General features: G+C 39.2%; 1 protein-coding gene across 7 annotated transcripts in view; it reads right to left on the bottom strand.

Annotated features, from left to right (window-relative positions):
- SPIRE1 (spire type actin nucleation factor 1) overlaps positions 1–24,251 on the bottom strand; it is a 366,727-nt gene that overhangs the window by 184,581 nt on the left and 157,895 nt on the right. For all 7 annotated transcript variants that reach the window (XR_007519293.1, XM_049900991.1, XM_049900993.1 and 4 more), the window contains exons 3-4: positions 17,721–17,954; positions 1,241–1,366 (exon numbers count right to left, since the gene is read on the bottom strand). Coding sequence is in view for 6 of the 7 variants with exons in the window: in XM_049900991.1 (XP_049756948.1) it covers positions 1,241–1,366; positions 17,721–17,954 (360 nt within the window). In the remaining variant the exon portion in view is untranslated. The remainder of the gene's footprint in view (positions 1–1,240; positions 1,367–17,720; positions 17,955–24,251) is intronic.

Genomic DNA, 24,251 nt, shown 5'->3' with positions numbered 1-24,251 from the left:
TTTTTTTTATCAGCTTTACTTATTTATTTTATTTATTGTGCTTTAACTGAAAAGTTTACAAATCAAGTCAGTCTCTCATACAAAAATTTATACACAATTTGCTATGTACTCCTAGCTGCTCTCCCCCTAATGAGACAGCACACTCCTCCTCTCCACCCTGTATACCCCGTTGTCCATTCAACCAGCTCCCCTCCCCCTCTGCCTTCTCATCTCGCCTCCAGACAGAAGTTGCCCACACAGTCTGCTTGGGCCAAGAAGCTCACTCTTCGCCAGTATCATTTTCTGTCTTAGAGCCCAGTCCAATCTCTATCTGAACAGTCGGCTTCAGGAATGGTTTGTCCTGGGTTAACAGGGGGTCTGGAGACCATGACTTCCGGAGTCCCTCTAGTGTCAGTCACACCATTAAGTCTGGTCTTTTTACAAGAATTTGAGGTCTACACCCTACTTCTCTCCTGCTCCTCAGGGATTCTCTGTTTGTTCCCTGTCAGGGCAGTCATCTGTTGTAGCTGGGCACCATCTAGTTCTTCCAGTCTCAGGCTGATGTAGTCTCTGGTTTATGTGTCCTTTTCTGTCTCTTGGGCTCATATTTACCTTCTGTCTTTGGTGTTCTTCACTGTTCTTTGCTCCAGGTAGATTGAGACCAATTGGTATTTCTTAGACGGCCACTTGCTAGCATTTAAGGCCCCAGATGCCACTCACCAAAGTGGGATGCAGAACGTTTTCTTGATACCTTTTGTTATTGCATAACATTTTTAACTCACAGACATTGATAAATAATAAACGAATAGCTAAAATAAGATTTTGGATTATCTGGATATTAATTCCAACTTCCCTCATCAAATATTTAATTAAACCCACTCTAAAATAGTTAAATTATCAGATGTGAGTGTCACCTCCTTTGTGAGTCCTTATTCCTTTTGAAAGAAGTATGAACATGTTTCCAAACGGACAAAAGAAAGGGTGAAAAGCAAGTCACATGGGAAATTGATTAAACTAATTCAGTAATATTTATTTTGCATTTGTAAAGAAGTTTTATGAAAATATTAGTTTTATGAAACAGACACACAGTATTGATATTTTGAAAAACATTTCTAATTTTGCCTAAGTGGCTTTTTTCCTAATTGCTTTTTAGCACAAACCAGAAGGATGCTAATGAATTTTTTAAAATAATACAATCGACAATGCTGAAAATAGTTTTATCTTTCACAGTGTGAAGAAATATCACAGCGGTAGTACTTACCTCCTTTGCACTCTTAATTTTAGTCAGAAAGGTATGCAGCTCCATTGTTTCTGTAAACAGTGCCCGACATACTGCCTGATAATGATTTGGTGCCTCTGATTCGGTCGGCAGATGAGCAGCACATAACTACAAAGAGGAAAATAAAACAACGGTGCTTATTTGTTATTCTGCAGTTTGGTACCTTAAAAACTGACATAGTCCGTATATCCAGATTTTCATATCAGAAAGCAAGGCAATTCCCATCACCAAAGGTTTAATGCATCATAAGACCATCAGTAAGGTCTACACAATTATGTGGGAAAAGGGGTCCACTAACACGACATTCAACAGCATGTATGAGCTTACTGGAATCAGTTAGCTGTTATTTAAAAATTATCAGAGATATGTCAAAGATTTCATTGGGAGCAGAAAGGCTACTACAATTTAACAAGTACCAAAAAAAAAACATTTTTTTTTTAATCATAACTCAGGTATTTTAACAGCTATTGTTTATTGAAATAGATTCATTCATTCATTCATTCATTCAGGAGGACCCTGGGTGGCACAAACAGTTTGTGCTCAATTACTAAAGGCTAAGAAGCCCTTGTTGCATAGTGGTTAAGTGCTATGGCTGCTAACCAAAAGGTCAAGCAGTATGAATCCACGAGGTGCTCCTTGGCAACACTATGTGGCAGTTCTACTCTGTCCTATAGGGTCGCTATGAGTCTGAATCAACTCAGTGGCAACTGGTTTGGTTTTTTGTTTTTGTTTTTAAGAAGCCCTGCTGGTGCAATGGTTAAGCACTCGGCTGCTAACTCAAAGGTCGACAGCTCAAAACCACCAGCCACTCTGAAGAAGAAAAGACCTGGTGGTCTGCTACTGTAAATATTACAGCCTAGAAAACCCTATGCGGCAGCACTACTCTGTCACTTTAGGTCACATTAAGTTGGAATCAATTTGACAGCACACAGCAACAACAGTGGTTTGAACCCACCAGTAGCACCATGGAAGAATGACCTAGTGATCTGCTCTGTAAGGATTACCGCCAAGAAAACCCTACAGAGCAATTCTACTCTGTAATAAATGTGGTTGCCATCAATTGGCTGACTTGACAGCAGCAGGTTTGGCTTTTTTTTTTTTTTTTAATTTATTGACTATCATCTGCTAGGTATTACATTTGACACATCATATATAGCATGACAGCATACTATTAGTTACTTCTCAAAACTCACAGCTGTTGAGTTGATTCCAACTCAGAGTGACCCTCTAGGACAGAGTAGGGTTTCCAAGGAGCAGCTGGTGTATTCGAAGTGCTAACCTACTGGTTAGCAGCCACGCTCTTAACCACTGCGCCACCAGGGTTCCTACTCCTCGATATAAGCCTGAATTACCCCATTTTACAGTGAAGGAAACTGAGACTAAGAAAAGCCCAGTGACTTATCCACAGTTACGCATTTGCATTAAAAAGCTATAAATTTTCCCTGAATTCTTCACTATATTCAATAAATTTGATATTTACACACTTACTGAAAATATACATTGCTATATTTTCATAATTTCTACTGGAAAGTAAAAGATGTCTTTGTAGTTTGTAGAATGTTTCATAACATAGCTTTTTGTTGTTTTAATTTGCAATAAGCGGCTTATGCATTTTAATAGATTATTGTCTTTTATAAAATACATTCCCAAAAATAATCTTGAGTTTGAGTAGGTAACAATTCCAATAGTATCTAAAACAGCCTAAGAACTGATTCATTAGGAATCATTGAAGCAAAAATCTCACAAGTTTTTTATCCACAGAGCTCCTGTGTAGAGAGTTTTTTTTTTTTCTCAATTATTTTTTTATACAGCAAACCGCTTCCAATATAGAATTATCATTTTCAACGATATTAAACTGCTGGAACTCTCAGCTTTATCTAGCTAATCGCCTAATTTTATATTCCAATTATGTAATTTGAAAAATGGTATAAACCAACAACTTCCAAATATTTCAACTGCAACTCATAGAATGAAATATGTTTTACACAAGGACTCAAACGCATATGTATATGCTGCATACACAAAAATTTTACGAGACAAAATTTCCATATTCAACTTACTTCAAAATCCATTAATAGGTTGTTATCTGCAATATGAAAAACACTTCTGTAAAAATAATAAATAGGTCTACAGATGTCTTTAAAAATGTAGATGACATGATTTTATATCTAGAAAATCCTAAAGAATCCACAAAAACTATTAGACCTAATAAACTATTTCATCAAAGTTGCAGGATACGAGATCAACAACAAAAAATAACTGTATTTCTATATGCTAAACCCAGTGCTGTCGAGTCGATTCTGACTCACAGCGACCCTATAGGACAGAGTAGAACTGCCCCACAGAGTTTCCAAGGAGCGCCTGGCAGATTCGAACTGCTGACCCTTTGGTTAGCAGCCACAGTACTTAACCACTACACCACCAGGGTTTCCTTCTATACAATGAACAATCCCAAAGAAAATAAATAAAAAAAAAAAGGAATGCATTTGCAATAGCACCAAAATGAATTAAAAAGCATAAGGAATAAAGGTAACCAAGGAAGTGCAAGGCTTATACAGTAAAACCTGCAAAACATTTTTGTAAGAAATTAAAGAACACCTAAACAAATGTAAAGACATCCCATGTTTATGGATTGGTAGACTTAATATTGTTAAGATGGCAATACACCCCAAAGTAATCTCCAAATTCAATGCAATCCCCCTGTCAAAACAGCCTTTTTTAATAAACAAACAATGAAAATCCGATTCTCAAATTCACGTGGAATTTTAAGGGGCCCTGGATAGCTAAAACCATCATGAAAAAGAATGAAGTAGTGGGACTCACACTTCCTGATTTCAAAATATACCACAAAGCTACAGTAATCAAACAGTACTGTCATAGGGACAGATATAAAAACCAACGTAACAGAAATGAGAGTTGAAAAATAAACCCATAAATCTACGGCCAATTGCGAAGACCATTCAACGGGTAAAGAATCGTCCTTTCAAAAAAAATGGTGCTGGGACAACTGGATAGCTAAATGCAAAAGAATGAAGTAGGACACTTAAGCAAAAATTAACTCAAAATAGATCAAACACCTAAACACAGGAACTAAAACTATAAAACTCTGAGAAGAAAACATAGGAGTAAATTTTCAAGACCATGGATTTCACAATGGTTTTTTAGATATGACATCAAAAGCATAAGCAACAAAACAAAAAAGGGATCAAATGGACTTTATAAAAATTAAAAAGTTTTGTACATCAAAGGACACTATCAGTAGTGGGAAAAGACAACCCACAGAATAGGAAAAACATCTGGAAATCTTATGTCTGGTAAGGATCTAGTATGCAGAAAATATAAAGAACTCCTACAACTCAGGAACAAAAAGACAAACAATCCAATTTAAAAATGGGCAAAGGACTTGAATAGACATTTCTCCGAAGAAGATATACGAATGACGAGCAAACACATAAAAACATACTCAATGTAAATATTCATTATACAAATAAAATCATAATGTCCATGAGGATGGCCATCAAACAAAACAAAACACAAAATAACAATTACTGCAAAGATATGGAGAAACTGGTTCCGACATACATTGCTGGTGGGAATGTAAAATGATGCAGCTGCTGTGGAAAACAGTTTGGTGGTTCCTCAATAAGTTTTAATCTAGAATTACCATATAACCCAGAAATTCTAGCCCTTGGTTTATATGTAAAAGTACTGAAAGCAGGTGTTCAAGCAAAAACTGTACATATAGCAACATTATTCACAATAGCCAAAATGTGGAAGCAACTCAAATGTCCATCAACTGGTCAACAGATAAACAAAATGTAGTCCATCCAAGTAATGGAGTACTGTTCGGTCTCAAAAGAATGAACGCTGGCAGTTCCTCAAAAAGTTAAACATAGAACGACCATATGACCTACCAATCCCTATCCCAGATTATACGAAAAACGTGAAAAGCAGGAATGCAAACAGAAACCTGTACACTTATGTTCACTGCAGCACTGTTTACAACAGCCAAAATGTGGAAACAACCTGCATGTGTATCAACAAATGAATGGATAAACAACATGTGGTACATACATAGAGTGGAATACTACTCCACCATAGAGATGATACATGCTACAACACGGATGAACCTTGAAATCACGCTCAGTGAAGGAAGTCACAAACGAACAAACATGGTATGATCCCATTTATATAAAAAACAAAAACGTAGAGAGAGAGACCAAAGCTTATCAGCGGTTACCAGGGGCTAGAGGAAGGGGGAGATGGAGTCATTGCTTAGGGGGCACAGCTTTTCTGTTAATGGTGGTGGAAAAATTTGGAAATGGACAGTGGTAACGCTTGTACATCATGATGAACATAATATCACTGAATTGTACATGTAAAAGCTGCTGAATTGACTGTTTTATTAAATATTAATAAATCAAATATATTTTTACCACACATACCAAAAAAGGAATGCAGCACAGCACGGGTAAATGCTAAAAAATTATGTTAAGTGAAAAAAGCCAGACACAAAAGACTGCTTCATGAGTACGGAGTTTCCATTTGGGGTGATGAAAAAGTTCTGGAACTAGACAGCACTGTGGACGTACTTCATGACACTAAATTGTATACTTTAAAATGGTAAATTTTATGTGTATTTCACCACAATTTAAAAAATGTTTAAAAAAACATTTAACAAAAGATAATGAAATTCTACGAAAGCTACCTTGAGAATTTGAATATGCATTTTTAAAAATAATAAATAGTATCTATATTGCACTTCTCAGCTATCAGTACTGATATGAAATGGTAGTAGTGGAGGTCAGACATACCTCCATTCTCCAACCGTTTTAACAATTCTGACACCAGCTGTCCCTCCCACAAAACTCTACTTCTCTGCTGGGTTAGATAATTCTTTGCAATGGCCACAGAGAACTCATAGATCATACTGACGGTTAGATGGTTTGTTAAAGAAGGAACAGGGTACAACTCAGGATCAGAGTCAATACGCTACATACTCAGAATCAGGATAAGAAAGCAAGTAAGCAAAGTCTGAAACCCTCTCCCGACGTGAAGAGCACGTGTCTCCCTTCTTCAGTGCAGGACAGCTCTCTCGGCTCCTCTTGGCCATCCAAGCAAAAGACCTTACTCTCTGCTAGGCCTCCTCTTGGTCCTCTCAGGACAGACCTCCTCCTGGACACCGTACTCCAGGCCAGCAGTGTCTCCCCTTAGTCCAGTCTTTCAGCTGCAGCTTCTATAATTACACCTTTTACAATCACTATTAACCTTGTTAAGAATAAACATTCACAAATGAATCATATAATCATATCAGCATCTCCCCTCACCTTCTCTTCCTTAGACCCATCAGGAAAAGAAAAATCTATTCTGTGGGGATTCTTCCTTGTCCTCCACATTTTGAGTGTAAATATGCTCACAAAAGCATGTAAGCCAGCCACTTCGTGCCTTTATCTCCCCCCATTTTAGATATCTAATGTTTAAACTGCCCATCCCTAACAAACCAGTATTCTGAGGAGACAAACATGTTCCTTGGTCTGAACAGTCTTCTGTTCTGGATGGAACACTGCAAAGTCCAGTTCTGGGCAAGTCATCAAAATGCAGCAATCTACAACAATCCACACTGTCAAACATCTCTTTCTTCCCCAATAGGTCAGGGTCTGGTCAGTTCATTCCTAGCCACCACGAGCTAGGTCAGTGGGCACCAGCCGTAGGCTTGGAGTACACACAACTCCCTGCACTTCAGGCCAGCCAGCCTCTTCTCTTTCTCATCCCTAGCCACCAATGGCTAGGTCACCAAGTGCCAACAGAACATGCCCAAACTCAGCTCATCTCTTCAACTCTCCCACTTTCACTCATTTTGTGGACCCAGGTCATAACCTCAAGCAAGCATACCAGGCTATCTACTTTCTGGCTTCCATTAACTTCCATTCCTGAAAGGGGGTTCTTCTGATGAGCACTGACATGTCCTATTCAACACACCCTTCAGAATCCATAGGGCTGTGCTCCATACAAATATCCTTTTACTCTTCATCCATCAAGCAGCTCTTTGGTCACTCAAAAACCTTCGATCATCGCGGCACTCTCCATCAAAGTCTAATATATTTGTCTCTCAAATTGAAGTCTGTTGGTCTAACAGGCTTTTGCCATAAGCCCCATTTACTATTTCCTCTTTTAGCATATCCAATCAAGAACAGTCATGTGTCATTTAACATCCATGACACACTCTGCAAAATAGGATATTGTGCAGTTTGGACATTGTGCAAACACCAAGTCATCTACAGGCAATCCCCAGGTTAGGAGCCAACTCCGCCCGCTGTTCCGCAGGCCTGAGGAGCAGCAGCATTCCATACCCAGCAGCTGCCACCACTGCCTGCTGGCCACATGAAGCCCGAGAGCAGGATTCGCTGGCTACAGCAGGCTGGCTTGCTGGGTTTTCAGTCACGGGCCAGGCGGTTGCTGGCCAGCAGCCAGATTGGGACTTTGCGCACATCCAGGTGCAGGGTACAGGGCTCATGGGTGGCGTGTAGAGGTTGCTACAGACACTGGGTGGGAGGCGGGTGCTGGGAGCATGACTGGTGGTAGCAGCCGTCCTTGCTGCTGCCCTGTTCATGCAGTAGCTTCCTATTCATGTGCAGCTGCTGCTCCCACCCAGAGACAGGAGCCGACAAACACCCCAGGCACAGGCGGTGCCCACAGCAGGCACTACCTCGCACTGGGAGTAAATGGCTATGTAGATGCGACTTCCGTGAATGAATCCAGGAGTAGGACGTGCTGTGGGGATTGGGATGCGCCCTGAAGCCCGCTGCTCATTCACTCTGGCGTTTGGGGTCTTTAAAACAATTAGCAAGAAAAAATAAACAAAAGGAGAGCTGTTTTCCCTTGTTGTTGTTTTGTGCCTCTGAATCAGTTCCAGCTCATAGTGACTCCATGCACAACAGAACGAAACACTGCCTGGTCCTGCACCATCCTTACAATCGTTGTTAGGCTTGAGCCCATTGTTGCAGCCACTGTGTCAATCCATCACATTGAGGGTCTTCCTGTTTTCCGATGACACCGTGATTTACAAAGCATGATGTCCTTCTCCAGGGACTGATTCCTCCTGACAACATGTCCAAAGTATTTAAGACGCAGTCTCGCCATCCTTGCTTCTAAGGAGCATTCTGGTTGTACTTCTTCCAAGACAGGTTTGTTTGTTCTTTTCACAGTCCATGGTATATTCAATATTCTTCACCACCACCACCATTCAAAGGCGGCAATTCTTCTTTGGTCTTCCTTATTCACCGTCCAGTTTTCACACGCATATGATGCGATTGAAAATACCATGGCTTGGGTCAGGGGAACCTTAGTCTTCAAGATAACATCTTTGTTTTCAACATTTTAAGGAGGTCCTTTGTAGAAGATTTGCCCAATACAACGCGCTTTTGATATCTTGACTGATGCTTCCATGACTGATTGTGGATCCAAGGAAAATGAAATCCTTGACAACTTCAATCTTTTCTCCGTTTATCAGGATGTTGCTTACTGGTCCAGTTGTGAGGATTTTTGTTTATGTTGAGGTGTAATCCATACTGAAGCCTGTTGGTCTTTGATCTTCATCAGTAAGTGCTTCAAGTCCTCTTCACTTTCAGAAAGCAAGGTTGTGTCATCTGCATAACACAGGTTGTGAATGAGTCTTCTTCCAATCCTTATGCCCTGTTCTTCATCATATAGTCCAGCTTCTCAGATTATCTGCTCAGCGTACAGACTGAATAGGTATGGTGAAAGGATACAACCCTGACACACAATGTTCCTGGCTTTAAACCAATCAGTATCCCCTTCTTCTGTCCGAACAATTGTCGCTTGATCTATGTAAAGGTTCTTCATAAGCACAATTAAGTATTCTGGAATTAGCATTCTTCGCAATGTTATCCATAATTTGTTATGATCTACACAGTCGAATGCCTTTGCATAGTCAATAAAACACAGGTAAACGTCCTTCTGGTATTCTCTGCTTTCAGCCAGGATCCATCTGACACCAGCAATGACATCCCTGGTTCCACGTCCGCTTCTGAAACCGGCCTACATTTCTGGCAGCTCCCTGTAGATACACTGCTGCAGCTGCTTTTGAATGATCTTCAGGAAAATTTTGCTTGTGTGTGATATTAATGATATTGCTTGATAATTTCTGCATTTGGTTGGATCACCTTTCCTGGGAATGGGCATAAATATGGACCTCTTCCAGTCGGCTGGCCAGGTAGCTGTCTTCCGTATTTCCTGGCACAGATGAATGAGCACTTCTAGCGCTGCATCCGTTTGCTGAAACATCTCAATTGATATTCTGCTAATTCCTGGAGCCGTGTTTCTCACCAATGTCCTCAGTGTAGTTTGTGCTTCTTCTTTCAGTACCATGGGTTCCTGATCATATTCTACTTCTTGAAATGGTTGAATGTCAACTAATTCTTATTGGTACAATGACTCTGTATTCCTTCTATCTTCTTTTGATGCTTCCTTCCTCGTTTAGTATTTTCCCCATAGGATCCTTCACAATTTCAACTCGAGGCTTGAATTTTTTCTTCAGTTATTTCAGCTTGAGCAACGCCAAGCGTGTTCTTCCCTTGGTTTCCTATCTCCAGCTCTTTGCACATGTCATTATAATGCTTTAGTTTGTCTTCTTAAGCGGCCCTTTAAAATCTTCTGTTCAGTTCTTTTGCTTCATCATTTTTTTCCTTTTGCTTTAGCTGCTCGATGTTTGAAAGCAAGTTTCAGAGTCTCTTCTGGCATCCACGTTGGCCTTTTCCTTCTTTCAATGGCCTCTTGCTTTCTTCACGTATGACGTCCTTGATGTCATTCCACAACTTGTCTGGTCTTCGGTCATTAGTGTCCAACAGGTCAAATCTATTCTTAAGATTGTCTCTAAATTCAAGCAGGATATACTCAAGGTCGTATTTTGGCTCTCGTGGACTTGCTCTGATCATTTTTCAGTTTCAGCTTGAACTTATATATGAGCAAATGGTATCTGTTCCACAATCGGCTGCTGGCCTTGTTCTGACTGATGATATTGAGCTTTTCCATCCTCTCTTTCCACAGATATATTTCCCTTGGCGGGAGAGGAACCTTAAGGGACCACATATGTATATGCGGTCAGACATTGCCTGAACGGATGTTATGCGGCATATGACTGTACTACCTGAAGGGTAGAATTACATGCTCTCTATTTTGTTTTGTTTTGTTTTTTAATATTCATTTCTATAATACATTCAGGTCTGTTTTACAACACGAGGTAGGGAAAACACTCCTTTAGTAAGACAAATACTGTAATTCATATAAACGTGCAACATTCCAGTTTCACCTTCTGTTTTTACCCTCTTACCCATTTGTAAGCATTTAACCTCAGGTCTCTGGCTAGGTTAAACAAGAAGGCCCTGGCCTCCTAACAATCATCTTGCTTAATCTGCTGAGCTTTCAACCAAGCCACTCCAGATACAGCTTCTATCCATGGCTGCAGTATAACATCACTTACTTTGCTGTTAGCCAATACAGATAGCGGTAACCAAAATAACTATCCAAGAATAAAAAGTTTCTCACCCCATTCTCATGTATCTTTCCTCCTCTAAAGCTCCATGTTTCTATGAGTCAGGAGCCACTGCACTGAATCCCACTTCTGACACCAACTGTGAAATGGCAGTAGTAGTGTCAGGGGGGATAATGACAATGAAGATCAGCCCAAAGCTGATCTCTATGAGGTGGAGGTCAGACATACTTCCACTCTCCAAACTTTTTACCAATTCTGACATCAGCCATCCCTCCCACAGCACTCTCTCTATGCAGGCGACCTCTCCGCCCCCTGGGGACAAGCCTCCTCTCAGCCCCCTCAGAACAGGCTTTCTTGACCATGCACACATCTATTCAGCCATGCATGCCTCTCTCCCTTTGTCCTCCCTGCTGTCAGTCACTCCATTTATAACTGACCCACCTCACAGCCAACATAGTAGTTTTGTTCTGCTCTCTTAGTTGCATTCTTAGCAGCAGGTTTCTGTTGTCACTACCAACTATGCTACAGGGCCCTTTCCACACCTGCTGCCACTGACCCTACCGCAGGGCCCCTTATAGGCCTGTCACCACCAACTCTGCCCCAGGGCCTCTTCCTGGCCTGTCTTCAGTGTTACAGTCCTTGACCTATATTGTTGTAGCTCTTTTAGAAGGTTCCTCACCTCTTCTCTCTCTCTCTCTCTGCTTCTCTCTTTTTGCCTCTCTTGCCTTTTCTCCTTTCTGCTTCTTTCTCCCATCACTTTCGGTCTGCCTAACTTCTGTGAGGAAACCCTGGTGGTGTAGTGGTTAAGTATTATGACTGCTAACCAAAAGGTCAACAGTTTGAATCCACCAGGTGCTCCTTGGAAACTCTATGGGGGCAGTTCTACTCTGTCCTATAGGGTCTCTAGGAGTCGGAATCAACTCAATGGCAACAGGTTTGGTTTTGGTCTTTAACCTCTGTGGGGTTGGCTGTGGATATAAGCAAACTCCTGGTCACCACCAGGGCCATGAACTGACAAATCCCCTCTCAGTAGACCAAGTACTTCATCTGCATACTTGGCTATAGTCAGTTCATTTGCATAGTATATTAAGCAATCCCTGCAAGGTGCATATTTATCTAATCACAGGGCAGACTGCAGTCCAGAGCCAGACAAAAAGTATCAAACCATTAAGATGTTAACAGCTTGCCCAGGAAATATCAACCCAGACAAAAGTAACAAACCCTCTGAGGTACAAAACTAGGGCAAAGGTAATTCCTCATGGTTTGGGTGAAAATCTCTCAAGCTGTTTTTCCAAATAACCAAGACTAAACGCCACATAAAGGAACTCATTTTACCACAACGGCTATCAGAAAACACATACAGAAAGCAGGTTCGACTATCCAACAATGTTTGAGGAAGCTGTGTATTTTCAGGAGGTGGCAAACCTCTGACATTTGCTTAAGACCCACACACGACCCAGCGATGACAAATTTCTCCATTACTTTTTGGGCAACCCATGAAATCACTGAGCTAAGACAGTAACATTCCAATCTCTGGATAAATTTCTATCATCAAGCAGGAAGTAACCTGATAAGTATATTTCAAAGAAATCATCCAAGTTACAAGAGATAACACTTAGCTGTGAGGTATTCTAAATATTAGGGACTCGAAGGAAAAGAGAAGCAACTTGAGATTCAAAACTACTGTATAATAGCCTTAATTGTGGGTGTGAATATCCCTGGTGTGTTTTGTACACTGAGAACTAGCAAGGGAAGAGCTGACATCTCTATATTCCACTATAAATATCACAGTGAACTGTGGTGTGAAAAGGATATAGTACAAATGAGGAGTTTGTCTCACTGATTTTTTGTTTCTGTCCTGAATTTTAATCCACTTCATGCATTCATCCACTTGTCCATTGAACAAACATTTACCAAGCATCTATTACCATGTGCCAGTAAGACTAAAAGGGCTGAGGAGCCAGGTGAATTATATAACCCCTCCTGGGGGTACACGGTTCTTATAGATCATTACTGCAAGTTAACTGTTAGCACCTCTCCCAAAAATAATCTAGTATTATACATCAAAAATCTGAAAAACATATATAACGTTGAATAGCTACCTACCTTCAGAAATTTATTCTAAGGAAATACGCTTTGAAAATGTACAAAGATATTCATAAAAAAAAATAGCAACATTGCAAATAATGACAAAACTAAAAAAAAAACTCTTAATAGAGAACTAGTTAAATAAATCATCATAGGCGATATGAAGTCCAAACTTAGATTACAAAACAATATGCCCCCCCCACCCCCTGCTTTTTAAGAGACATTGATTGTATTCACAGGGAGGAATTAACCCCAGTGCTTACCTCCAAGTCAACGAATTATGTTTCATTTTTGTTTCTTCTTTGTGCTCTTCTGTATTTTAGTAATATATGCTGTTTATGCATCATCTCATCTAAGCTTTATAACAACCCAAACTGGAGATAAGGAAATTGAGATTTAAAACAGCTAAGTAACTTGTCCAAGTTCACATAGTTAGTCAATAGTGGAGCTGGAATTGAACCTGGGGAATCTAACTCCAGAGCCCAAGTTCTAATCCACTCAACTCTTAGATGAATACACATTATTTTTATATTAAAAGAAATAATGTTCTTAAAGTGTGTAAGCATAGAGCACAGTATACAGTTAGCATGCAACAAAACCGTTATTTGTTAGTTAGGAAAAAATGGACAGTATGGGAGTTCTTGTTGTTGTTAGATGCCATCAAGTTAGTTCCAACTCATACGGACCCTAGGAACAAAAGAATGAAACACTGCCCAGTCCTCCACCATCCTTACAAGCGATGCTGTGTTTGAGCCCACTGTTCCAGCTACTGTGTCAATCCATCTCACAGAGGGTCATCTTTTTCACTGACCCTATACTTTACAAAGCATGATGTCCTTCTCCAGTGACTGGTCCCTCCTGACAACATGTCAAAAGTATGTGAGACAAAGTCACACCCACTTTGCTTCTAAGGAGCATTCTGGCTATACTTCTTCCAAAACAGATTTGTTCATTCTTTGGGCAGTCCACGATTATCTTCAATACTCTTCACCTGCATGATAATTTAAAGGCATCTCTTCTTTTTTGTCTTCCTTATTCACTGCCCAGCTTTTGCATGCATGAGCAATTAAAAATACTATGACTTGGGTCAGGAACACCTTAGTCCTCAAAGTGACATCTTTGCTTTTCAACACTTTAAAGAGGTCTTTTGCAGATTTGCCCAATGCATCTGTTCACTATTTCTTGACTGCTGCTTCCATGACTGTTGATTGTGGATCCAAGTAAAATGAAACCCTTGACAACTTCAGTCTTCGTTTACCATAATGTTGCTTACCGGTCCAGTTGTGAGGACTTTTCTTTATGCTGAAGTGTAATCCATACTGAAGGCTGCAGTTTTTGACCTTCATCAGTAAGTGCTTCAAGTCCCCTTCACTTTCAGAAAGCAAAGTTGTGCAGGTTGTTAATGAATCTTCCTCCAATCCTGATGCCACTTCCTTTATTATTGATAGTTGCCTTAGTTCAACAATGGTAACAAAGTTTTCTATATAATTTTAATCCTTTGAAATTTGATAAAACATGCTATATGGCATAGAATATGGTCAAATTGTGTAACTGTTTTATGCATGCTTGAAAAGAGTGTGTACTCTGCAGTGCATGGGTGCTGTGTTCTGCAATGTTAATTAGGTCAAGATTGTTATTCCCTTTGTTCAAATGTTCTATATTTGTACTGACACCAAGAGAGGTATGTAGAAACTCCCGGTGAGACTGTGGATTTGCCTATCTCCCCTTATAGTTTTATCAAGTTTTGTTTCGTTTATTTTAAGGCTAGGTTCTTAGGTGCATACAAATTTAGAACTGTTTTTTCTTCTTGGTGAATGAAACTTTTTATCATTAAATATCCTTTTTTTATCTCTAAAGCAATACCTTTAACCTTGAAGTCCCTTTTATCTGAAAATAGTATCTATAATAGCTTTCTTTTGGTTAGAATTTTGTATCTTTTTCCATTCTTTTACTTACAAACGTTCTGTCCTTATGTTTACAGTATGTCTTCTATAAGCAGCATATGGCTGAGCTTTCTATTTTTAATCCAGACTAAAAATCCTGTCTTTTAATATTTTATACTAGTGCAATCCATAGGGACGCAATATGAGCCATATATGAAATTTAAATTTTCTAGTAGCAACATTAAAAAAAGTAAAAGAAACAAGTGAAATTAACTTTAATAAAAAAAGAAATATTATATTTTATTTAACTTAATACATTTAATATCTATATCTGAAATGCTTTATGAAAAGCTGGAAAATAAGGGATACAGTTGACAGTGCTTACAGAATGTAGAAAATAACATCTATAAATTAACTCTAAACAGAATATTCTCTTTACAAGTTAATTTGACAAATCTTACTTTTAATCTCTGATCATTTAGCACTGTATCAATTATGGCCTTCAAGTACACAAGGAAAACTTGGCTAAAGAGAAAATCCCACTGAAGTTACCGAACCTGTATCATCATATACACGTACCACTAGGTCAAGAAAACAAAAAAACGGTCAGCTGTGATACTCAGATTCAGAATCATTTAAATAAATGGACCGCAGTCGTTATTTACTCCACAAAAAAGAAAACGCGCAAGTCAACTGAATGCACAATGTGTACAATGTTTAACGATAAAAGAGTACTTCAGTTTTCTTTAAAAAAAAAAATTTTTTTTTTTTTTTACTTTAGTTTTCTAGTTCTGTTATAAAAGAAATACCACGAATTGGTGGGTTTCACAAACAAATATATTTTCTCACTGCTGAGGAGACTAAAAGTCCGAATTCAGGATGCTGGCTCTAGAGGAAGCCTTTCTCCCTCTACTGGCTCTGGAGGAGGGTCCTTATCTCTTTCCAGCTTCTGTTTCTTAGTTCCTTGGAGATCTCACATGGTGTGGCATCTCTCTTCTTCCAATTCTGCTCTTCTTGCTGCTTGCTTAATCTGGTCTTTATATATTGTGACGGTTAAGATTGTGTGCCAACCTGGCTGGGCCACAATTCTAAGTGTTTATGTGCGATCACTCCCATGATGGAATCTGCCGTGAGTGGCCATCAGCTGAAGGGGAGTTTCCTTGGAGGTGCTGCCTGTATCCAAATATAAGCAGAAATTCCGGCTTTTTGCTTGCTCTGGATCCTGTGTTTGACTCCTGTTCTTCTGACCTCCAATTCTTGGGACTTGTGCTATCAGCTTATGTGTTGACGTTAGGATTCATCGATCCTCACAACCTGTGAGCAGGAGCCCTGCCCTCCAACCTGCCATTCTTGGGTTCACCAGCCCCTGCGTTACATGAATCAGGAGAAACCTTGTGGTCCTGCCTGCCAATCTTTAGATTCATCGATCTTAACAACCTGTGAGCAAAAGTCCTGCTCTCCAACCTGATGATCGCGTGTTCGCCAGTCCCTTCAGCTACGTGAATCGAGAGAAGCCTCTAACCTGATTCGCGGACTTTGGACGTTCCAGCCTCTATAACTGCGTGAGCCATTTCCTTGATAATAAATCCCTCTCTATATAACCCACCCAGTGCCGTCAAGTCAATTCCAACTCATAGCAACCCTATAGGACAGGGTAGAACTGCCCCATAGAGCTTCCAAGGAGCACCTGGAGGATCCGAACTGTCCACTCGTTGGTTGGCAGCCGCAACACTTAACCACTACGCCACCAGGGTTTCCTCTCCTTAGTTTTGCTTCTCTAGAGAACCCAGCCTAAGACATATCTCAAAAGAGACTGATTTAAGACAGACCCTATAATACTGCCCCATTAACATAACAAAGAAAACCCTATTCCCAAATGGAATTATACTCACAGGTATAAACCAAAATAAAACCCAAACCCATTGCTGGCGAGTCGATTACACCTCATAGCGACTGTACAGGACAGAGAACTGCCCCATAGGATTTCCAAGGAATGGCTGGTAGATTCAAACCACCAACCTTTTGGTTAGCAGACAAACTCTTAACCACTATGTCAAAGATATAGTAGGAGAAAACATTGAAGTTGTCATTTTACCTGGATTCACAATCAATACCCATGGAAGCAGCAGTCAAAAAATCAAACGACATATTGCATTGGACAAATCTGCTGCAATAGACCTCTTTCAAGTGTTGAAAAGTAAAGATGCCACTTGAGGACTAAGGTGCACCTGACCCAAGCCATGGTATTTTCAATTGCCTCATATGCATGTGAAAGCTGGACAATGAATAAGAGAGACCAAAGAATGATTGATACCTTTGAATTACGGTGTTGGCGAAGAATACTGAATATACCAAGGAATGCCGGAAGAAAGAACAAATCTGTCAAGAAGAAATACAACTGAAGTGCTCCATGGACCCATGGGTGGCGCGTCTTCACCTCATGTACTTTGGAAACATTATCAAAAGGAATCAGTCCCTGGAGAAGGATATCATGCTTGATAAAGTAGAGGGTCAGTGAAAAAGAGGAAGACCCTCGACGAGATAGACTGCCACATTGGCTGCAACAACGGGCTCAAATGTAGCAATGATTGCGTGGATGGTGCAGGACCAGGCAGAGTTTTATTCTGCTGTACATAGGGTCGCTATGAATTGCTACTGACTCGATGGCATCTAACAACAACGACAACATAGTAGGATTTATAACACATATTTTTCGGGAACATAATTCAATCCATAACAGGGCGTCTTAAAACATAAAAGTATTGTGTGTGTGCATGTGTGTGTGTGTGTGTGTGTGTGTGTAATTTAATGATTCCATAATGAAAGGCATTTACAGGGTGTGAACAAATCCAGAGTTCCTGATTCATTTCATTTATAGCTGTCAGTCTGAGGACTTTAAAGCCAACAGTCTATTATCAAACGTTCAATCACCATTTAGTATTTTTAAAAGAAACAAGTACTATGTAAACCGTTGCTTTACCTTCATGACATCTCTATATGATCGAATAGCTGAGACTTTTCTCTTTTCATCATCTTCATCTTCCATTCCTTCATCCGCAGCCTCATAGCCCTCATCATTGCTACCATCAGTTTCTACTGTATTGGCCATAAGATCAATGAGCTTCTCTAAGGGTGGGCTTAATTCTCTTTCTTCATTCTCTTTCAAACCGTAGTCCAGTGCTTTGTAAATAATAATTCCCAAAGATTCAATAACCTAGGAACATTAAAGAAGGGTAGTTAATAGAGATGACTAAACACTTTTATAGAACTAATTGTAGGACATAAAATATTTGGTATAATATTTAAGTCAGGCCTAATTCCATATGGCATATTAGATTTGAGAAGATATTTAAAAGTTTCACCTATGAATTAAAAAAAAACTCAGATGAAAATTTTTAAGTGATTTCCTCAAGCCAGTACATTACACATACATACATCATTTTTATGCTTTCTTAGATTTGTACTGTATGCTAAAATCTGCATTTTCCATTCATATAGTGATGGAGGCATCCTAAGCCACCTCATTTTCCACATTTCTAAAAGATACAGTTATCAAATAACATCTCTCTCCAAAACTCTTATGACAATATTTATCTAATTAGGCATTGTATACACATCCCAAGGATTTGAGAGACTGAAAACTAAGGTACTGGTAGCAATTAATTTAAACCTAAAAAAATACATATATATTACTATCTATATACACACTGTTCATTGAGTTCCATTTCTCATTAGAGCCTCTCTGGATAATACCAGAAAAAAGGTATGCCATAAATGTAATAGTTAAGTAATATAACTCAACATCATTTCTTATCTCCTATAAAATTTTAGAGTTCTTTGTTAAAGAAAGGATTTCATAAAATACTTTTTTTAAAAAACCCTACTTAAAAAATTAGTATATAAGTTCTCCTGCATCTCTCATATTCCCACTGTGGGATAGAAAAAAAAAATTTTTTAAGGGTTGCAAAAGTAGGATTAATAAACTTAATAACACAGGCTACTTCTCTGAAATATTTCTACTGTGGCTGCTAAAAAAAGCTACTAATTTGGCTTAATCCCTCTACAAAAATAATCAGTATGTACTACCTGAAAGAACAAATGTTTGCATTTTCCAAAGAAACCAAGGTCAGATGAATATAAAGGGCAAAGAAAAAAAATTCTATTACTTAACCAGTGTTATTCCAACTCGTTGCTATTAAAATGCCGTGTGTTACAAAAAAGTATTCTCTTTCTCATTTGATGCTTAAGCATGAAAAATGTCAAATATTACATACAGTATCAAAAATGACAGCTCATTCAAAAACAAATACACATTTCACATAAAGATGTGCTTCACACAGTGAATGGATTTAACTATTTCTATACAAACAAAAAAGTATCTAGTAGAAAGGATAAAAATAATTTCATTTAACAAAGTCCTTTGTACATGTTTCTTTAGCACTTAGAAAAAGGCTGATACTCTGTGAAAAAGATCAAGGTGAAGGCTACTGAATGGAAATTTTACTTGATTGTTAGTTAGAAATCCACATAAATATTAGTGCTTACAAGACTCACATTATTATCATTAAATATGGAAAGATAAAGTATAAATTTATTTTTTTAGGTTATTGAATATTACCACAATTTTCTTTTATAAGTTTAAAATTCTAATAACAGATTTTAATCTCAAAGTTGCTATTTTTATTACGTCCTTGCATGCTGCTAACACAAAACACTGATTGTCATAGTTTATTACAAAAAATACAAATTGGAAAAACATGCAAATTAATTTAAAATAGCTGAACAAAACAAAACGACTGTTGTACCTTGTTTGTATATAATGCTGAAAATTAAATTCTTCCCGTAATCTTAAAAATAAAACTGGATCTCTACAAATTAATCATAAATCAAAATGGAAACTGCACAAACTATCTGTTTTAAACTTTATATCCTAAATCTACACTGTTTTGTCAAGACAGGAGGAAGTGATTCTCTCTTGCATGTCACATTCAAATTTTGCCTTAAACTTAAAACTCATTTTTCTACAAATTTCTACAAAAATCCCCATCTCATTTAGGATATTCCAATGTTATACCATACATAAAGCAGGGCAATCACATAAAACACTGAATTCATATCATCTGATAGGACTGGTATGATCTACAATAAATAGAAATACATATCTCTCGTACAAAGCAAACAAGTGGGAGATTTTTTCAAACCTTCAACTTTCTATATAGTATAAAAAATAATCTTCCCTACAATCCGCCCCTACCACTCTTACTACCGAGAAACGTAAACTTGATTTAAGAGAACTGGACACACATCTCCATTTCATACCACCCTGACAGCTGCTCCAAGCTTTGGCCAGTATAGGGAATTTTCCTTTATTCCTCAACACCAACTTTCCTTTCTACTCAGGAAGGAAACAACATATATACAACCCTTTCCTTTTACAATGACAACAGCTCAATTCATTTCCCCATAGCCAATTTTTATTTTTATTTTTCAGAAAGAACACAGGCTTTGAAGTCAAAAATTTAGGATTAAATCTTGACTTTTATCACTAGCCATTTGACCAAGGGCAAATTATTTACCTTATTCTCAATTTTTCATACCTATAAAATGGGTACCAATGATACCTACATCTGATAGGATTTTCTTAGGGTTACTGGGCTTGCTGGGACATGTATTCACTGGAAACCCTGGGTGGCATGCAGTTAACACACTTGCCGCTAACTGAAAGGTTGGCCACTTTAGTCCATCCAGAGGCACACAGGAAAAAAAGCCTGGAAATCTACTTCCAAAAAATCAGCCGCTGAAAAGCCCATGGGGCATGGTTCTACTCTGCCACACACGGGGTTGCCATGAGTTGAAACTGGCTGGACTGTAACTGGTTACCAACGCATTCACTATGCACAAAACGCAGACAGAGCACAGTAGAAGGCTTACCTTCCTTCTCTCCCCTTCCCTCAGTTCACACTTTTAACCTCCTGAATAAACAAACAAAAGCTTTTCTTTATTAACTCTTGTAAACATAATGAATGCTGATTTTTTTAAAAAGCTGTTTATATGGTATCAAAGAAGAGGAAAGTGATGTTTTGAAGATGAGCGAAACAATCATTGTCATCATATACTATAGCTCTTAAAGGTGCTCAGGAACTCAACAACAAAACGACAGACAACCCAATTAAAAAATATATAAGATATACAAATAGCCAAAAGGACATGAAAAGATGCTCGACACCTTTAGTTATTAGGAAATGCAAATCAAATACAACAGAAACCACTTCACACCTACCAGGATAGCTATTATCAGAAAAGGGGGAGGGGGGAGATAACAAATATTGGTCAGGATGTGGAAAAACTGGAACCCTTGTGCATTGCTGGTGGGAATGCAAAATTAAAATGGTGCAGCTGCTGTGGAAAACAGTTTGGTACTTCCTCAAAAAGTTAAAACACAGAATTAAGACATGACCCAGTCATTTCACCCAAAAGACTTGAAAGCAGGGACTCAAACAGATATTTGTACACCAATGAATACTGAAGCATTATTCACACAGCCAAAAGGCGGAAACAACCCAAGCATCCAAGAACAGACGAAAGGATAAACAAAATGCTGTCCACCCATACAATGGAATATTGTTCAGCCATACAAAGACATGAAGTTCTAATACATGCCACCACACAGGTGAATCTGGAAAACATCACATTGAGTGAAACAAGGCAGACACAAAAGGACCAATACCATATTTAAAAAAAAAAAAAAACACGAAACCCATTGTGGTCGATTCGATCCTGACTCATAGCGACCCTATGGGACAGAGGAGAACTGCCCCATAGGGTTTCCAAGGAGCGGCCAGTGGATTTGAACTGCCGACATTTTGGTTAGCAGATGTGATCTTAACCATTGTGCCACCAGGGCTCCTTCTGCCAGGTGAAGCACATGAAAGAGTAGCCTCTCCATGGGTTTGGTTTTTGTTTGTTTCTTTGTTTTGGTTTTCTCCAGAGCAGGTTGGTGGCTGCAATGAGGTGTCAAGGGAGGCTACCAGAAGAGGTGAACAAAGTTTCAGATGGTTTGGAACTGAGAAGATCCACTGTCATATAGAAAAACTCTGAAAATACTAGTGGGAGTTTCAGTTAGGCTATAGAAACTAATTCAAACGTTATATATTTTCAATGAGAAACTCTAAAACAAAAAAAAAAAACTATTGTTTTAAAACTAGAAGTTAAGAATACTTAAGGGTTATATACATTTTGAGGAAACCCTGGTGGTGTGGTGGTTAAGTGCTACGGCTACTACCCAAGAGGTCAGCAGTTTGAGTCCACCAGGTGCTCCTTGGAAACTCTGTGGGGCAGTTCTACTCTGTTCTATAGGGTCGCTATGAGTCGGAATCAATTCGACGGCAGTGGTTTTTTTTTTTGGAGGGGGGGTTATACATTTTGAATACTAGTGTTGAAAAAATATTTGGTAAGGTAGATTTCAGATTTTGTGGTTCTCAGATATTCTGAGAAATGCCTGAGTACTTTTTTTTTAATATCACTTTATAATTTTATCTTTTTTAAAAAAATCATTGTGGAAAGGATTGTGGAAAGGTTTAGATAACAAAAAATTTGCGACTTTTACCATTTTTAAGTACAGTGTTCAGTGATATTAATGACACCATGAGGTACGACTGTCATTACTGCTTATTTCCAAAAGTTCTTCTTCACCCCAAACAAGAAACTCAGAACCCCTCCAGCAATAACTCCCCATTCCCTTTCCGACAGCCCCTGATAACCAGTAATAACATTTTGTTTCTATGCACTTGCCTGTTCTGGGTATTTCATGTTAAGTGGGATCATATAATCTTTATTTATTATTATGGGAACAGGTTGAAAACCTTAGTCATCAAGAAATAGTTAAACTAAGTTCAGTATGTTCTTTTAAAAGGCCCTCAGTGCTGACAGACCTCTCCCCTTCCATGCAGAGGACCCACCGGGATTCCCAACCAATGCACCTCATGCACCACCCATCTGTAGGGGCGGCTCGCATTCTATCACGGCGGCCCACGCTCTGTCACGGCGGCTCGCGTTCTATCACGCTGAACAAGTTTCAGTGGAGCTTCCAGACTCAAACGGACTCCGAAGAAAGGCTTGGCAATCTACTTTTGAAAATTGGCCAGTGAAAACCCTAGGGATCACAACAGTTTGATCCACAACCAATCCTGGGAATGACGCAGGATTAGACAGTGTTTTGTCTCATTGTGCGTAGGGTTGCCACGAGTAGGGACCTGATTCGATGACAGTTAACAACAATCTTCTTTTTAAGGGTTAAGAAGTTCTTACTGCAATTACGTCCACCTCAGAGTTACACTTAATTGATGAATCTATCCATCTATACTCCCTACTCCAGAACTGTAGAGTAATGATGCCGGGGGGAAAAAAACACGCACATAAAACCACGGTAAATGCCAACACCAATGACAGCTTCCAACCCTGGCCGCGGCCCAAAGGCCACACAAACAGGCTTGTTCTTTCCCTGCAAGCTGCCCCAGTCCCCGAGCGGGCCATTTTATACTTTCTCTTCGACCCTCCAGCACGCCCTTCTGACTCTACAGGTCTTAGATGGTAACTTTCCATCATACTTCACTGAAACATTAAATTCATCATTGAAACTCACTCATTTTCCCACCTGAAATGTACAGTCTCCTAGGCATCCATGCTTACCTTGTCCTTCCCTCCTTTCACAGCTGTAAAACTGTCCTGTTCCTATCAAAGGTCAATACTACCTGCCCTGAGCCCCTCAAAGCCCTCCAGTCACCATCCCCTTTTTGCACTCTCTTTCGCAGCAAAACTTCTCAAAAGGTCTGTCTGCATACGCCCTATCCCGATTCCCTTCTTTCATTTACTGTTTCATCTGTTCCAATCCGGCTTCTGTCCTTTCGAAGCCAATGAAACTACAGGCAAGCTCAGAAAACCACCTCTCTATGCCGTATCTAATGAACATTTCTGTCCTCATTCTACGTGGCTGCTCAACAGCGTCTGGGACAACGGATTATCCTCTTCTGAACACTCTGGGCCTCTGATTTTCCTCAGTCAGGAAACTGAGGCCCACTGTCAGCAAATACTCCTTCTCAGTCAGTCAGGTAGTTGCTTCCTCCTCCAACTGTTTAAATAACAGTGGCTCAGGGCTCATTCACTCTACTTTGTCTATTTGCTTTATTTTTTAATTTATTTTACTATTTTGTTGTTGTTGAGAATACAACAGCAGAATATACACCAATTCTACAGTTTCTACAAGTAAAATTCAGTGACACTGAGTATATTCTTCAGGTTTTGAAAACATTCTCACTCTCCTTTTGAGTTGTTTCTCCCTCATTACCATACACTCACTGCCCCCTTAGGTTCCTACTTAATCTTTCAAGTTACTATTGTTGCTTTGATCCCATATACCCAGTGCTTTAAGAAGACTTTAGGGAACATTTTTGGTTTAAGGTCTGAAGATTATCTCAGGGCAATAGTTTCAGGGGTTCATACAGCCTCCATGGCT

The sequence above is a fragment of the Elephas maximus genome, chromosome 11 (genome assembly GCF_024166365.1).
Source record: "Elephas maximus indicus isolate mEleMax1 chromosome 11, mEleMax1 primary haplotype, whole genome shotgun sequence".
NCBI lineage: Eukaryota > Metazoa > Chordata > Mammalia > Proboscidea > Elephantidae > Elephas > Elephas maximus.
This window is presented reverse-complemented; position numbering and strand designations above follow the sequence as displayed.